General features: G+C 44.8%; 1 protein-coding gene across 1 annotated transcript; it reads right to left on the bottom strand.

Moving 5' to 3' along the window:
- Window positions 1-4,958: 4,958 nt before the first annotated feature.
- SRARP (steroid receptor associated and regulated protein) lies at window positions 4,959-10,028 on the bottom strand. The gene is made up of 2 exons (XM_003413144.4): window positions 9,806-10,028; window positions 4,959-8,430 (listed from the first exon to the last, which is right to left on the bottom strand). The coding sequence occupies exons 1-2, from the start codon at window positions 9,837-9,839 to the stop codon at window positions 8,003-8,005; spliced, it is 462 nt and encodes a 153-aa protein (XP_003413192.1). The 5' UTR covers window positions 9,840-10,028; the 3' UTR covers window positions 4,959-8,002.
- Between the last annotated feature and the right edge of the window lie 8,248 nt (window positions 10,029-18,276).

Below are 18,276 nucleotides of genomic sequence, written 5' to 3'. Positions count from 1 at the left end.
TGAGTCTTATCAAAGTCATAGGGGAAGGGTGGTTAATTGCAGTGAGCTGTTTTCCTGAACACAGAGGGTAGGAGGATTTCTTTAACTATCTCTGTTTTCCAGTATTGCAGGGTTCACGTGAAATTCAATATTAACAGGACTAACCAAGTCATAGGAGCCGTGGTGGCACAGTGGTTAAGTGCTCGGCTGCTAACCAAAAGGACGGTGGTTCCAACTTCGAACCCACCAACTGCTCCTTGAGAGAAAGATCTGGCAGTCTGCTTCCATAAAGATTCCAAAAACCCAAGATTACAGCCTTGGAAACCCTATGGGGCAGTTCTACTCTGTCTTATATGCTTGTTATGAGTCAGAATTGACTTGATGGCAATGAGAACTGAGTTATTCTTCTGAAAGGGCTTCATGAGGTGCCTGGCATATGGGAAGTACTCGTAGCAAATGTTCGCGTGATCATTATTGTTTAGCTTCACAGAGGACCTCTGTCTGGCACTCTCTTTCCTTTTCAATCTCTCCTTTTCTCCCTCTCTCTCCTCCCAGCCTCACTTTCTTATGGCTTCCTGCAACTCTCCTTCTCTCTTTTCTTTGTTAAAGGATTAAAAAAAATAGAGAGCAGATGCTGAGTTAAGAGTGATGGAAAAATTCAGGAATGGTTAATGGTGATGGTTGAACAACATGACGAACATATTATCACTGAACTCTACATGCGAAGATTGTCAGAATGGCAAATATTTTGTGACCTATGTATTTACTACAGTAAAAAAATAAATAAAGTGAAACCGTGACTCTCATACATAAATAAAATGAGCATGTGTTTAAGATTTTATGTAACTCATTATTAATGAAAAAACCGCTAAGATATTACAACCAGTTCAAAGGAGAAGTCAAACAACAAACTCATTTATGGATCAGAGATATTGGAATGAATGTGCAAATGGACGCGAAACTGGCTTCTTTCACGGTGGGGGAATGTCTTAATTTTCCAGGGCTGCCAAAACAAATACCACAAACTGGGTGGCTTTAAACAACAGAAGTTTATTCTCTCAGAGTTCTGGAGGCCAGAGGTTTGAAATCAAGGTGCTGGCAGAGCTAATTCCTTCTGGGGGCCCTGAGGGAGAATCTGTTCCCTGTCTTCCCTCATAGCTTCTGCTGGTTGCCGGCAATCCTTGGTGTTTCATCACTTCAGTCTCCACCTTCACATGACTTTCTCCTCTCTGAGTCTGTGTTGCAATTTCCCTCTTCTTATAAGGACACCAGTCATGTTGGATTTAGGGCCCGTCTTAACTTGATTACATCTGCAAAGACTCAGTTTCCAAATAAGGTTACATTCACAGGTTCCAGGTGGACGTGGATTTTGGGGGGAACACTATTCAACCCAGTGTTGTTGTTAGCTGCAGCCTGTTGTTCAGTCGGCCCAGATTCGTGGGGACTCTTATGCACAACCCCAGTCCTGCACAATCGCCATGATCAGACTGTTGTGGTCCAAAGGCTTTCACTGGATGTAAAATAGCTTAAAGGCAATGAAGGCACAGAGCCCCCAGAGAATCAAACAATGCAGTTTTCATTGGAGACATTCATGGATATTTTTTGCCTATTATAAATTTTCTCACACTTCCTTAAGCCTTGGGGCTGCCAGCCTGGTCTCACTCCACACCCTCCCTGAATGAGCTCACCCAACCCTTGGCTTCAGTCACCAACCTCTACGCGATGGCTCCCCATCACCAGCCTCGGCCTCTGATTGGGGCTTCAGAAGGGAGCAGGCCGCCACCTGCCAGCATCTCTCCCACATGTCCCGAAAGCCCCTCACACACATGTCCCTTCCTCCCCTTGTCGCTTCCCCATGTCCCCATTCATTTCTCCACCTGTGTGTCTCAGTGAGGGCTCGCTCAATTGTCAGTCACCAAACACGCCCCATGCACTGCGAGGCCCTGGGCTGGGTCCTTGGAAAATGACCGTTCTTCCTTTATTCATTTACTCAACAAATGTGAACAGAACGCTTGCAGCGTCGTACAGGGTCACAAGCCCAAGCATGCAGTAACACTGCCTGGGGCTTGGGTCTGCTTTCTGCCACTTTTCTAATTGGTGACTTTGGGCAAGTTTTTTAATTTCTCTGTGCCTCAATTTCCTCATCTGTAAAACGGCCATAAATATTGTAGTCACCTCAGAGGACTGGTGTGGGATGAACTGATATGACGTGTGGTGCATGGGAAAGTGTCTGGTCAACAGTAATAATGACAACTGCCTTTAATAAAAAAAAAAAAATGAGTGGTGTTAAATGCCTGATCCCACTGAATCTTCGCCAGGATCGCCACAGTTAAATTCCGAAATGTTACTTTGGTGTCTGGCATAGAGTAAGCACTCATTTTTACCGATGAAAGGAATGCTAGAGTGAACATTTGACTTCTGACGGACCCCGCTGGACTTCTGAGCCACAGGGCTCAGGTCTCAGACCCTGAGGTCCCCCACCTTCCCTCCCAGGCCAGGATACAGTGGCCTCCAGCCTAGTGATAGGGCGACACCTGCTGGTGAAAATCTGAATGTGCAGCCACAGCCATTGTTTTTCTTAAAAATCTCAAACTCCATGTGCAACCATGACTTTGGACCCTTCTAGACTGGACGGCACTGGGTTAGTCTGATGGAAGGAGGTGGGAGCTGGTAACCGCTTTCCTGATTAGGCCTATACTCCCCACATTATACTGTCTCTACCTGTCTAGGTCAAACCACCGTCCCTCTTTGCCTGGATGAAGGCACAGTCCCCTGAGCTTCCTCCCCTGCCTGCCTACTTTCTAGTCTCAGCACAAGGGCCAGAGGGATTCTTTTGAAAGATCTGGTCATGTCATTCTCTGCTCACAATCTCCAATTGTCCATGTCTTAGTTATCTAATGCTGCTATAACAGAAAATACCACAAGTGGATGGCTTTAACAGATTTTTTCTCTCACAGTTTAGGAGTTTAATAAGTCCGAATTCAGGGCACCAGCTCCAGAAGAAGACTTTCTCTCTGTTGGCTCTGAGGGAAGGTGTTTGTCATCAATCTTCCCCTGGTCTAAGAGCTTCTCAGCCCAGGGACCCCAGGTCTAAAGGATGCACTCTGCTCCTGGCTCTTCTTAATTGGTGATATGAGTTCCCTCTCCTCTCTGCTCACTTCTTTCTTTTATATCTCAAGAGATTGACTCAAGATGCAACCTAATCCTGTAGATTGTATCCTGCCTCACTAACACAACTGCCTCTAATCCTGCCTCATTAACATCATAGAAGTTAGAATTTACAACACAGGTTAACTACATCAGATCACAGAATGGAGGACAACCACACAACACTGGGAGTCATAGCCTAGCCAAGTTGACACAGATTTTTGGGGGACACAATTCAATCCATAACAGCCCCCATCTCAGAATAAAATCTGAAGGCTTTATCGTGGCCAACGAGGCCTCTTGTGAAGGGGCAGATTATCCAATAGGCAAGGTAAACACAGTGCTTACATTGCTTACCAGGTTATCTGTAGTGAACAATTTCACATTTTTTCACCACATCGAAGATTCTGCTTGTAGATATGGCTGGGCACCTGTCTCTCTCCCAACCCCACAGCACCTTCCTACAGAATCAAAGCCTATTTTCAAATTCACAATCCCTGACAGGGACAGATTACCCAACGAGCAAGGTAAGCACGGGCTTACTTGTGCTCACCTACTGATCTATAGTGTCCAATTTCGCATCTTTGATGTGGTGAACCTCATGTGAAATTGGTCACTAGATTAGTAAGTAAGCACAAGTCAGCCCATGCTGACCTTGCTTACTAGGTAATCCGTCCCTGCTCACATGGTCTGGTCCCCTTCCACTTCTCAAATCTCTTGGTTTGCTTTGTGGGTGTGCATTGCCCATCCACCTCCCCACCACCCCTCAGCTAGAGGGTAAGCGCCTTAGTGAGAGAGCCTTTCTCTGTCTTATTTACTGTTCCACCCAAGGGTCTAACTTGGGGCCTGGCACCTGGTAAACCCATTGCCATCAAGTCAATTCCGACTCATAGTGACTCTACAGGAGAGTAGAACTACCCCACAGGGTTTCCAAGGCTGTGATCTTTATGGAAACAAACTGCCACATCTTTCTCCTGCAAGGGCCTCCAGTGGGTTCAAACCACCAACCTTTTGGTTAGTCGCCAGGTGCTTAACCACTATGCCCCTTGGCTCCTTTGACACCCAGTGGGTGCCCAATATATACTTAGTGAATGAATGAATACTCTAGCCAGACTGAACAACTCTTGGATTCTTAGCCATCATGTGCTCATCCTTCTGCCTACAACACTCTCCCCACCGCCGACCCTTACCTCAGTCTATGACTCACTGGCCAGATCTCATTTTAGATGTCACTTCCTGCAGGAAGCCTTTCCTGATCTGATCGCCCCAGAGTGGGCTGGGTGTCTTCCTCTGTGCCCCAATTTCTCTCTGCGTTGCCCTCACCGTAGCACTTACCACAAGTTGTGGCAATTAGTCGGCCTTCTTTCTTGTCTCCCCCATAGGGCTGTGAGAACAGGGTTACGTTTGTTTTCTCTGGATCCTCCTGTCTAGGTAAGACCCTGCCAGGACAAGAGGCTATATGGCGTACAGTCAGGAGCAAGAGCTGGTGTGCCAGGCTTGTCTGGGTTTTAATCCCAACAGTACCAGTCTGTGAACCTTGAGTGAATTCCTCAACCACTCTGTGCCTTAGTTCCCTAACCTGTAAAATGGTGTAATAATGGCTTGGGGGCAGCATCTGATCTCTAACTTCATGTGGGATGAGGAGAATCAAGACCAACAGCCCAAGGCTGATTCCTATGAGGCGGAGGTCAGACATGCCTCCTTTCTCTGCCATCTTTGCCAATTCTGATACTAACTGTCCTTCCCACGGCACTCTCTGCTTCTCTCCTGGGTTAGATAATTCATTGCAATGGCCACACAGAACACACAGACAATAGTCTCTATTATGGGGTTTATTAGGGAAGTAAAGGTTACAATTTAGATTCAGCAACACTCAGGATACAGGTCTTCCATCAGGACAACCTCTTCCCAGCCGAGCTCGCAGGCACGCCTCTCCCAGGCCCTCAGCCTCTGCCCAAAGGCACTTAGCTTTCTCAATCCATGGGCCGGGAAACCCACCACACCACCTCCTGCAGCCAGGCCTCTGCTGTCTTCAGTCTCTGTTACTGCTTCTCGCTGTCTTCAGTTATAGCTCACTCTCTGTCTCCTGGGTCCAGGAGCTTCCCAGTGCAGGAATTCAGGATCCAAAGACGTGCTGGCTCCTGGCTGTTCTTCCTTGGTTTGGCCGTGGTGGGATCTTCTCTTTCAAGCCCAGCGGGATGGCAAAACTGACCAATCCCTTTGGTGGGCCTTGATTACCCTATCACACAGTCCTGACCAATCGCTTGGGTGGGAGTTACAAGACCATGGCTAGAAAGGCCACACGAAAGTATCCATCACACCGCAAATGGGTACAAAAACACTGCTTCACCATACTGGCACTGTGAGAATGCCATTTTCCTGGCACAGAGAAAATAGTCAGCGGATGTCAGATATTAACGTTTGTAAGAACCTAATAAAATAATACAATAAAAAAAACTCACTATCAGGGCAACTCCTGTCTGGAGGCAAGATGAGAAGGAAGAGGAGGACAGGAGCTAGTTGAATGGACACGGTGAATACAGGGAGGACAGGAGGAGTGTGCCGTCTCATTAGGGGGTGAGCAGCTAGGAGTACAGAGCAAGGTGTGTATAACTTTTTGTATGAGAGACTGTCTTAATTTATAAACGTTCACTTAAAGCACAATAAATAAAATTAATTAGGGAAAAAAAACCAGTCAACACTCGTGGAAACAGCAGTCAAGAAATCAAATGATGAATTGCATTGTGCAAGTCTGTTGAAAAATAGAGATGTCACTCTGAGGACTAAGATGCGCCTGGCCCAAGCCATGGTATTTTCGATTGCCTCCTACGCATGCGAAAACTGTACAATGAAAAAGGAAGAGCAAAGAAGAATTGATGCCATGAACTGCCAGAAGAATGAACAGATCTGTCTGGAAGAAGTACAGCCAGAATGCTCCTTAGAAGCGAGGATGGCGAGACTTTGTCTCACATACTTTGGACTCCTTTTTAGGAGAGACCAGTCCCTGGAGAAGGACATCAGGCTTGGCCAATGAAAAAGAGAAAGACCCTCAATGACATGGCTTGACACAATGGTGGCAACAATAGGCAGAAACATAGCAACGATTGTGAGGATGGTGCAGGATTGGGCAAAGTTTCATTCTATCGTACATAGGGTCCCTATGAGTCGGAACCGACTTGATAGCACCTAACAACAACAGTAAAATAATCATTGACTAAATAAATGAACATTCAGTGATTTTTTTCTGGGAGCCTGAATCGTGCCACCCAAAATATATGTTGGAATCTTAACCCCTATACCTGTGGTTTTCTTTTTTATGTTAAGGGGGCCGTATCTGTGTAGAGTGGGTCCTAAACCTAATGACATCGGAAGCACAGACACAGAGACAAGCAAGCACAAAAGTGGGAAGACAGACTCCATCTGAAGATGACAGAGACAGACGAATTACAAGCCCAGGAACTCCAAGGATTGTCAGCTACTAAAAGCTGAAATAGACCAGGAACGGCCTTGCCCTAGAGCCATGCTTTGAATTTGGACTTCTGGCCTTCTGAACAGTGAGAAAATAGATTTCTGTTCTTTCAAGCTACCCACTTTGGTATTTCTGACAGCAGCATTAGGAAACTAAGGCAGAGCTTAAGACACACTTCATCAGATGAATCGATTTAGCGTTCCACCCAGCTTAGCAGTCTCTACTATCTCTTGACCCCACACACACACATTCAGAAACAAGATTGTCCTGTGGGGCAGGGACCAAGTCCTTTTTTTCCCTTCTGTGTATGCCTAGGAGACAGCATGAGTCTGGCATGCAGTAGATGCTCCATAAGTTGTTGTTAGGTGCCTACCACTCTATTTCGATTCATAGTGACCCCATATAACACAGTAGAACTGCCCATAGGGTCACCTAGGCTGAAATCTTTACGAGAGCAGATCAGCAGGCCTTTTTGCCTGCAGAGGCGCTGGTGGGCTTGAACTACCAACCTTTTGGTTAACAGCTGAGCACTTAACCATTGTGCCACCAAGGCTCCTTGCTCTGTAAGTAGTATCTCTTATTTTCATTTGTTCAAATACAACCCTGCATTCCCTTTCCTGGCACCCGGTCTTGAAAAGTTGGTTCTCCTTATTTCCCGTCTCTGACCGCCAGGTCCCACCAGGGTTGCCCTCTAGGATGGAGTCTCCTGAGCCTCCCACTCCCTCCGCCACGTGCTTGAATCTCCTCTCCCCATGTCCTGTGCCCTCCTGGGACCTACACACCTGCATCTGAGCCAAGATGGTGGGAAGCCATGTGTGCCCTCCTGGGTCAGGCCCTGTGGAGGTAAGTGTGTACAGGGCTGGCTCCTTCTCATCTTTTAGATTCTACTTAAATGGTTACTGGCTCAGAGAGGCCTTTCCCAATCACTGTATCAGAAAAGATCTGCCTGACCACTCTCCACCCAGCACCTAGTTTCATTCCCTTCACAGCACTCATCTTTGTTCAAGATTATCTTCTTTATTTATTTTGGTTACTTGTTTAACTTTCCCCTCCCCTTCCCTGTTTTTCAAGAAAGCCATGGTGTCTTCCCTAGCTTTCCCAGGGTCTGGCATGTAGAAGATGCTCCATTAGTAATTTGAATGAATTCCTCTTTTTCAGCATGGAGGTGTCTTATCTCTTCTTTCCTGAGGGAATAGCACAGAGGGTAATAAATGAGGAAGTAGGAGGTCCTTGAGTGTGCGTTTGGTGGCTGTTTCAGAGCTTCTTTAGTAGATCTAATGTTCTTTCCTTGGCTCAGGCATTAAGGACTTCTGCGTAGCTGTAGAAAAGGGCCAGGCCTTGGGACTTGCAACCCCTGGACAGATGACGCTGGTGCGCCAAACCCTCCCCTATGCTGGACCCCTCTAGTTAATCCGCCTGCCCACAGACACAGGAGGAGAGGGCTTTGAGTGAGCCCTTGACGGTCCCCCATGCTGAAGACCTTGTGGGCATGGCTTTTAAGGGGCTTCCCTTGGGTTCAGGAGCTTCCTGGGGGCAGAGCGAGCTGATTGGTAGGGAAGCCGGGGCCCCAATCTCTCTGTGGGGTGGCAGGGTGCCCCTGGCCTGGGCAAGGCATCCCTTCCCCAGGGGGGCCTTCTGAGCAAGATGGGGCCAGTTCTCCCCACAGAACACAATGTGGGTCTTCATTGAGGGGGTGACGGGTCCTCGGTAGGGCCTGGGGAATTGGGGTTGCATTGGGGGTGCTGCCAGGGAGATCCGTTTCCTACAGGTGAGGTCAATAATGAAAGTGAGGTGAGCTGTAGGGATGGCTTTCTGATGGCGGACCAGCTTCCCTCCTAGAAACAAGAAAGAGACCAAAGATTTGTGTTGGCACAAGCCGGGGACGTGGCTGTACTCATTCATTCATTCATTTGTTCATTCATTCAAGCAGGGTTTAACTGAGTTAAAGTGGGAAGGCACTTGGAGGTTAAGAGTAAGAATTTCAACAACCAAAATGCCCATCAACAGATGAATGGATAGACAAAATGTGGTGTATCCACACAATGGAATCCTACTCAGTCATAAAGGAAAACGAAGTCCTGATGCTTGCCACAACACGGGTGAACTTGGAAACATCATACTGAGTGAAATAAGTCAGCTGCAAAAGGACAAATGTTGGATGCCCTCACTTATATGAAATCAGTAAATACACAGAAACCAAAGATTACCAGCAGTTACCAGGAATGGGAGGAAACGGGATGGGGGAATTTTTGCTTAGGGGCCATTGAGTTTATGTTAATGGTGGTGGAATGATTTGGAAAAGGGTGGTGAGAAGGGTTGCACAACTTGAGGAATGTAATCACTGTCACTAAATTGTACATGTAGAAATTCTTGAGATGACATACATTTTGTTGTGCGCATTTTCACCAACATTTTTTTAAAAATGTCAATTTCAGCATCAGAGAGCCCTGAGTTCAAATTCTGCCTTCCCCCTTTATCAGCCGTCTGCCTTCCAGGAGCTCAGCTTCTGCTATATCAGTGCTTCTCATACTGTGCACGTGAACCACCTGGAGATTTGGTTCAAATGCAGATTCTGAGTCAGAGGGGATAGGATGGGGCCTCAAAATCTGCATTTCTAACAAGCTCTCAGGTGCTATTGATGCTACTGACCTATGCACCACACTTGGAGTGCCAAGATCCTCAAACCAGAGGAAGACCCTGGTTCCCTTTTACAAATGAGGAAACTGAGGCTCTGTTGCTCTCCCCCTCCCCACGTGATCTTGCCCACAGCCTCAGGGAGTACCATCAGTGCCTGGGCCCACCTGGTGCATCCTACTGTTGTACCTTCCAACCCAGCAGAGGGCCCAGCATATGGTAGAAGAATGAGCCAATCAATTGATATGTCGATGAAGCGAGTGGCAGAGCAGGATTTGAACCCAGTTCTATCTGAATGAAATCCTGTGTTCTTAAAAAAGTAACTTTGCCAGCTATCCAAGTAACATCCATATTTGTTTTCATAACTATGTGCTCTAAACCACAACACAGGCTCAGAAGGAAGCCTATTTCTAGCAGACTGGTTAACATAGGAAATAAATGAAGCCCACCCAGGACTCTAGAAGGCCAGTCGTCCTCAGGAAGGTAGGGTACCTGCCCTGATGTCTGTCTCTGGCCTCCCCAGCTTCCCTCACCTGGCCTTTGTGCTGGGCTGAGACACCCTCCGCTGCCTCTTACCGGAGCTGGTCTCCAAGCCTGGCTTGAGGCTCATGGCTTTGAGGCTGGTTCTCCTGTCCTTTTGCTCGGAGTTGCTGGCGTCTTCTAGGTAGGCCAGGCCACCACCACAGCACCTGGTCTAGGTCTGGCAGGAGGGTAGTGATCCTCAGGCTCGACCCCGCCTTCCAGGGTGTAGCTCCCTACCAAGGACCAGGCCTTTTATGTTTACCGGATCTACTGAGTCGGGCTCAACCAGGAGCTCAGGAACTGGCCTGGGGCAGTCAGGGACTGCTTTGATCAACAGAGTATGTCAACAAAATTGTTGAGTCACTCACCAGGAGGCAGGCCTTCTACTAAACAGGCATGACTTGCTTCCAATTCCAGCTGCTTCCGGACTTGGGACAGGCCTTTGGAATCTTTTCATGCAGGCCTCAGTTTACCAATACTCAGTCATTATCTGACTGCTTTACCGTTTTTTTCCTGCCTAAGTACTATGTGTAAGGCTATTTACTTAACCCTTGCTTTAAATTGATCAACATTTTTACTGAAAAAAAGTGTACTTTAAAAGGAAAGTTAAAATTGCTCTATTAAATGGAAACAGTATCACTTCCAAAAATAAAAACCAGCTCCTGTTGAGATGGAGTCAGCTCTGGCTCCTGGCAACCCCACGTGTGTCGGAGTAGAATTGTGCTCCATAGGGTTTTCAATGGCTGGTTTTTCAGAAGGAGATCACCAGGCCTTTCTTCTGAGGCAATTCTAGGTAGACTCGAACCTCCAACCTTTTGGTTACCAGCCAAGTGCATTAATTGTTTGTACCATCCGGGAACTCTACTTCCATGCATGGGAGGTAATTGTGTGTGGTAGGCAGGATAATGTTCCCCCCTAAGATGTCCACACCCTAATCTCCAGACCCTGCGAATACCTTATCTTACATGGCAGAAGGGACTTTGCAAATATGATTAGGAGTACAAGCCTTGAGATGGGGAGATTACCCTGGATTATCTGGGTGGGCACAATATAATCACATGAATCCTGGCTGTGTCAGAGAGAGCTGCAAGGACAGAAGAAGCCATTGAAAACCCCATGGAGCATAGAGATGTGACTTGAGAAGGATTCCACCCAAAGTTGCTGAGTTTGAAGATGGTGGAGGGGGACCATGAGCCAAGGAATGAAGGCAGGTCATGAAATACAAGGACAGAGTGAGAAACTGATTAAATGCAATGTGGAATCTTGGGTTAGATCCTAGAACAGAAAAAGGGCATTGGTGGAGGAAAAAACAATAGCGGTGAAATTCGATTCAAGTCTGGAGTTTAGTTAATAGTAATGTACCGTGTTGGTTTCTCAGTTTTGGCAACTGTTCTGTGGTCATGTAAGATGTTAAGAAGAGTAGAAACTGGGTGTGGAGGCGTGGGGGAACTTTCTGGACTATCTTCAAAACTTTTTAGGAAATCTAAAATTATCTTAAAATAAAAGTTTATTTAAAAAGAAAGGGAACTGGGATGATGTAAAATGTTTGGAAATGAACAGTGGCAATGGAAGCACAACATGGTGGATGTCATTAATGTCACTGAATTGTACATTTAAAACAGTTGAAATGACAAACTTTTTGTTACATGTATTTTATCACAATAAAACATTTAAAGTTAATATAAGAAAATAAATAAAATGGATTTTAATTTAAAAAGAGGGCAGGGATGAGGAGAACCCTCATTGGACCAGTAGAAATAATCAGGACATCTTCTTACTCTGAAAATTGGTAATTAAGAGGAAATATGTATCAAAAGACAGACAATAAAAAGTGTGAGCCAGGATGTAGAGAAACTGGAACGCTCATCCATTGCTGGTGGGAATGTAAAATGGGGCAGCCACTTTGGAAAACAGTTTGGCAGTTCCTCAAAAGATTAAAGATGGAGCTACGATAGGACGCAGTAGTTTCACTCCTAGGTAAGATACCCAAGGGAATTGAAAATATATGTCCATACAAAAACTTTTACAAAAATGTTTACAGTAGCGTTATTCATAATTGCCAAAAAATGGGAACGAGAGTGCCCCAGACAGAGTGGGAGAAAAATTGTAGAACAAAAAACCAAATTCACAGAAAAGACCAAAGTTACTGATCTGATAGAGTCTAGATGAACCCCCGAGACGATGGCCCTAAGACACCCTTCTGAACTGGAACTGAAGCCATTCCCAGGCACCACCTTTCAGTCAAACCACAGAGAGGTCCATTAAGTAAAAAATAACACTTGAGAAGAATGTGGTCCTTAGAACAATCAATTACATGAGCTCCTAAGGGCAACATTTGCCCCAAAGCAAAGATGAGAAGGCAGGAAGGGGTAGAAAATCAGGACTAAAGGAACTGGGAAAACTAGGGTGGAAATGGGGAGAATACGGACACATTGTGGGGAATGAAACCAAGGTCATGGAGCACTTTATGTAGAAACTATCAAGTGGGAAACTAATATGCTCTGTAAACTTTCACCAAATGCACAATAAAAAACTAAAAAAAAAAAAGAAACAACGCGAATGTCCACCAACTGATGAGTGGATAAACAAAATGTGGTGTATTACATAAAATGGGGTATTACACAACAGTAGAAAGAGTGAAGTACTCACACATGCTATATCACAGGTGAACCTTGAAAACGTTTTATAACACTAAGTGAAAGAAGCCCGTCACTGAGGCCACATATTGTATGGTTCCCTTTATATTAAATGCCCAGAAACGGCAAAGCCATAAAGACAAAATTCAATCAGATTTTGCCAGGGGGTGGAGGAGAGAGGAATGGATAGTAACTTCTAATAGGGGTTTCTCTTGGGGCGATGAAAATGTTTTAAAATTAGATAGTGGTGATGTTTGCACGGCCCTATGAGTATACTAAAAACCACTGAATTGTATACTTTAGAATGGTGGATTGTATGATACGTGAATTATAGCTCAATAAATCTGTTAAAGAAAGGAGGCTTATCTCGCCTTTCCTGAGTGAACTACATTTCAGGGTAGCCATATAACCCTCGTTGATGAAGGAAAGCTCTTGTTTACAAAAGAATTCTGGCTAATAAATGTGGAAGGAATGATAGAATTAGAAACACACCATTTTGCAACATCTAATGAAACCATTGGAGCTTGGATGGCACAGTAGTTAAGAGCTACGGCTACTAACCAAAAGGTTTGCAGTTTGAATCCACTGGCTGTTCCCTGGAAACCCTGTGGGGCAGTTCTACTCTGTCCTGTAGGGTCACTATGAGTCAGAATCAACTCAACGGCAATGGGTTAATGAAACCATTGACTCAGACAAGGGTCTTCAAAGGAAGAAACCATTACATGGGGGGTTGATGGGAAATTTTCCAAAGGAGGAATCAGGTTGTTGCCCCCCAAATGCACCAACCTGTTATAACATCACTAAAGGCGGCCCTGATGTGACTCCATAGGAAGCACTAAGAGCACCACCGGTGAAGTGTTCTTACAAACAAAGCTGAACCTCGATCTACTCAGGCCTCTAGAGCTCATTTACAGGAAATAAAGGCCAAGGGAGCAAGTCAATGACAGCTCAAGGGAGCAAACAGACAAATCCAGGATGTGGGACATTCAGTGGGAGGGGTGGCCCCATTTCTGCAACAAAGCAATGAAAAGGAACAAACACACACATAACAAGGAGAAGGTGTTGCTTTGGAATAAGAAGGACTCAAAAGTCATTTAAAAACCCAATTGTTAGTATGAAAAAAAACAAAAACAGACTTCAATTGTGGGAAGAGGGAATGAATAGGTGGAGCACAGGGCTTTTTTAGGGCAGTGAAAGATTCTACATGATACTGTATATGGATTGAATTATGTCCCCCCAAAATATGTGTTAGAGTCCTAACTGTTACACCAGTAAATGTAATCCCATTTGGGAGTAGGACTTTCTTTGTTGTGTTAATGAGGCCCATATCCATGTAGGGTGTGTTTTAAATTTAATCATGCTTGAGATATAAAAAGAGCAGATTAAGAACAGAAGCAAGCAAGCACAAGTGGGGGAAGATGGATGCCACATGGAGATTGCCAAAGAACTGAGTAATGCCAAGGCTACAGAAACTAAAAGAGATCTGCCCCCAGAGACAATAGAGAGAAAGAACCTTCCCCTAGAGCCAGTGCCCTGAATTTGGACTCCCAGCCTCCTGAACTACATAAAAATAAATTTCTCCTCTTTAAAGCCACCCACTTGTGGTATTTCTGTTACAGCAGCACTAGCAAACTAAGACATACTGTATTGATACACACATGACTACGCATTTGTCAAAATTGATAGAACTGTGCAACACAAAGAGCAAACTGTAATATAAACTCTGGACTTTCGTTAATAGCAACACATCAATATTGTTTCATTGAGTGTAACAGATATGCCACATTGATGCAAGATGTTGATAACAGCAGATACTGTGCACGGGGGAGAGAGGGAGTATATGAGAATTCGTTGCACTTCCTGTGCAATTTTTTTGTCAATCTAAAACTGCTCTAAAAAAATAATGTTTATTAAGAAAAAAGCAGCAGTTGATGAAAAGAGTTTTCTGTGAGAAAAAGAAATGGGATGAAGCATAATAAAAAGACTTGGGGGAAAAATGATTTAGCACTTTCAACTATGTGAATATATAATTTGATTGATTTTATTTTTTTATTATTTGATTTAAAAATAAATATTCAACAATCAAACAAAATAAAACACTGTAACTGTGATGTGAGGATCTTGTATGAATCTTGATTTGAACAAAACAATCATAAAAGACTTTTTTTTTAGACAATTAAGGAGATTTTATTGTAGCTGGATATTAAACTATTCCAAAGAATTATTCTTAATTTTGGTTGGCATGATCAGGGCGTTGTGAAAACATAAGATCTTTTTTTTTTTTTTTTTTTTAAGAGTTGCGCACTGAAATATGTGGGGATGAAATGACATAATACCTGGGATTCGCTCTAAAATATTTCAGCAATGGGGGGAGAAAAAGAAAGGAAGGTATCTTAGTTGCTTAGTACTGCTATAACAGAAATACCACAAGTGGGTGGCTTTAACAAAGAGAAATTAATTTTCTCACAGTCTAGTAGGTTACAAGTCCATATTCAGGGAGTCAGCTCCAGGCGAAGGCTCCCTCTCTCTGTCAGCTCTGCAAGAAGGTCCTTGTCCTCAATCTTCCACTGGTCGAGGAGCTTCTCAGGTACAGGGACTCCCTGTCCAAAGGACACACCCTGCTCCTGGTGCTGCTTTCTTGGTGGTATGAGGTCCCCAGCTCTCTGCTAGCTTCCCTTTCCTTTTATCTCTTGAGAGATAAAAGGTGGTACAGGCCACACCCCAGGGAAACTCCCTTTAGTTCAGATCAGGAATGTGACCTTAGTGAGGGTGTTACAATCCAGCCCTAATCCTCTTTAACATAAAATTACAATTACAAAATGGAGGACAACCACAGAATACTGGAAATTAAGACCTAACCAAGTTTATACACACACTTTTTAGGGGATATAATTCAATTCATGACATTCTACACTTTGGCCCCCAAAAAACTACATCCTTGCAACACGCAAAACAAATTCATCCCATCATATCATAGCAACAGTCTTAACTCCAAGTACAAAATCCAAAAATTCCTCTTCATCTGTGAAATCTGGAATACAAGTTATCTGCTTCCAAAGGTACAATGGCAGAACAGGCACAAGCTAGACATTTCCTTTACAAATGGGAGAAACTGGAGGAAAAAGAGGGATAACAGGCACCAAGTAAGTCAGCAGAACACCTTACATTAGCCCTCGAAGCTTTGAAAATAATCCTCTGTTCTCTGAGACAATTTATACAATGGCCCTGTCCTCCAACCTCTAGGTATTGGCCACACTCTCTGGATTCTGAGTGGAGGCCCCTCGGCCCTGGGCTTCAGCTCTGCCTTCCAGGCCCACAGGGACAGCAACTCTGCTCCCTCAGCTTAGGGGCACCATTCTTCTAGTCCATCTGACTGGCAACTCCACCCTTAGAAACACCAGAGGCCATGGCGCCACCTGTTGAAACCGCTGAGGTCATGGCCATACCTTTTGAGACTGAGGCAGCTCAGCTTCTTGTGTTCCTTGCCTCTTCAGTTTCTGTTTCCTGGTTTCTTGGTTTCTCAACCCCTTGCACCTCACACCCGCATCTGCCCTGCTGGGGCAAGTGTTCCAAAGCTCAGTAGCTCCACCGATAAGTGCCCAGAGGCACCCCGCTCTGCCAGGAAGCCTCCTGTGCACATTCAGCTCTCTCGCTCTGTAGGTCCGCTCCAGCACCGTCTCGCACTGGTCTCCTGGTTCTGCTGCTGCTGGTTCTCTGCTGTTGCCGCTTCTCTGCCAGTGCAGTTTCTCTGCTGTGCTGGTCCTCTGCTGCTGTCACAACTATGTCCATTTACTGTTTCAAAACTGCTTCCACGTTTTATGTATCTGTTAGAGCAGCACCCTATCCCTGGTACCAAATTCTGTCTTAGTTATCTAGTACTGCTAAACAGAAATACCACAAGTGGATGGCTTTAACAAAGAGAAATTTATTTTCACACAGTCTAGTAGGTTACAAGTCCAAATTCAGGACATCGGCTCCAGGGGAAGGCTTTCTCCCTCTGTCAGCTCTGGAGGAAGGTCCTTTTCCTCATTCTTCCACTGGTCAAGGAGCTTCTCAGGTACAGGGACCCCATGTCCAAAGGACATACTGTGCTCCTGGTGCCGCTTTCTTGGTGGCATGAGGTCCCCCAACTCTCTGCTAGCTCCCCTTTCCTTTTATCTCTTGAGAGATAAAAGGTGGTACAGACCACATCCCAGGGAAACTCCGTTTAAATTGCATCAAGAGTGTAACCTGGTAAGGGTGTTACAATCCTACCCTAATACTCTCTAACATAAAATTAGAATCACAAAATGGAGGACAACCAGAGAATACTGGAAATCATGGTCTAACCAAGTTTATACACACATTTTTTGGGGGACATAATTCAATCCATGACAGAAAGAAAGGTAAATTAATACATATAGAAAACTTTCCCCCACCTGTTTGTCAGTTTGTTGTACTGTAGGGGCTCATGTGTTGCTGTGATGCTGGAAGCTATGCCACTGGTATTCAGATACCAGCAGGGTCACCCATGGAGGACAGGTTTCAGCTGAGCTTCCAAACTAAGACAGACTAGGAAGAAGGACCCGGCAGTCTACTTCTGAAAAGCATTAGCCAGTGAAATCTTTATGAACAGCAGCAGAACATTGTCTGATATAGTGCTGGAAGATGAGCCCCCCACGTTGGATGGCACTCAAAAGATGACCGGGGAAAAGGTGCCTCCTCAAAGTAGGGTCGACCTTAATGTGGATGGCGTAAAGCTTTCGGAACCTTCGTTTGCTGATGTGGCACGACTCAAAATGAGGAGAAACAGTTGTAAACATCCATTAAGCAACAATGAGCTCAAGCGCAACAATGATTGTGAGCATGGCTCAGGACTGGGCAGTGTTTCGTTCTGTGGTACATAGGGTCATTATGAGTTGGAACCGACTTGAAGGCACCTAACAACAACAACAAGAAAACTTTTATTAAATCTGGATGGTGGGTACATAGGGGTTTATTGTATTGTTTTCTCTACTTTTGTTTACCTTAGAAATTTTCAAAATAGAAATAAATGAAAAAGCATGGGCATAACAGAGCTATGTATGCCAAGGGTGCCTTCAAAGAGTTAAGGAAACCATTTCATGACAAATGAGCAGAGAAAAAAGCAGTGTTTCTAAATTAATATATATAATTAATTTATATAATTCAGGACTTTTTAAATGTGTGTATTCAAATTAAGAAGCTAAATTTTATAAATAAAAATCTGTCAGTTTGTCTACACCCCTTCAAGTTTATATCTACATGCTGGTCAACCACTTAAAAAAATTCTTTTTGGGAGAACCCAGGTTTGCCCACATGTGACTATTAACTGAGTTTTGGGAAGACATTAGAGAAAACGGTGGAGGAGGTTTATGCTGGAGAGGCTGGAGATGGTGATGGGCCCTGTATGACACCCTGGCAGCTGAGAAGAGAGATTGGAGGAGAGGGGCTCGGGACTGATAGACCTGGTTAGTAATATACTGGAGCAATGGCACCTAATGAGAACCCGAAAAACCAAACCAAACCTGTTGCCATCAAGTCAATTCCAACTCCTAGTGACCCTATAGGACAGAGTAGAACTGTCCCATAGGGTTTCCAAGGAGCGCTGGAGGATCCGAAACTTTTGGCTAGCAGCCAAACTCTTAACTACTGTGCCACCAGGGTTCATTCACTCAATCAACTCAACCAACACTTGTGTACTTAACACCTGCCGTGTTCCCGCCTCCTAGACCAAATTCTTAGATTCTGCCTGTCTGAGTTGTCTACTGCTGCTATAACAGGAAGGAGATTTGGTAGTCCAGTGGTTAAAGTGCTCAACTACTAACCAGATGGTTGGTGGTTCGAATCTACCAGCTGCTCTGAGGAAGAAAGATGTGGCAGCCTGCTTCT

The sequence above is a fragment of the Loxodonta africana genome, chromosome 3, assembly GCF_030014295.1.
Source record: "Loxodonta africana isolate mLoxAfr1 chromosome 3, mLoxAfr1.hap2, whole genome shotgun sequence".
NCBI classification, from domain to species: domain Eukaryota; kingdom Metazoa; phylum Chordata; class Mammalia; order Proboscidea; family Elephantidae; genus Loxodonta; species Loxodonta africana.
The sequence above is the reverse complement of the archived record's forward strand: the minus strand, read 5'-3'. Positions and strand labels throughout refer to the sequence as shown.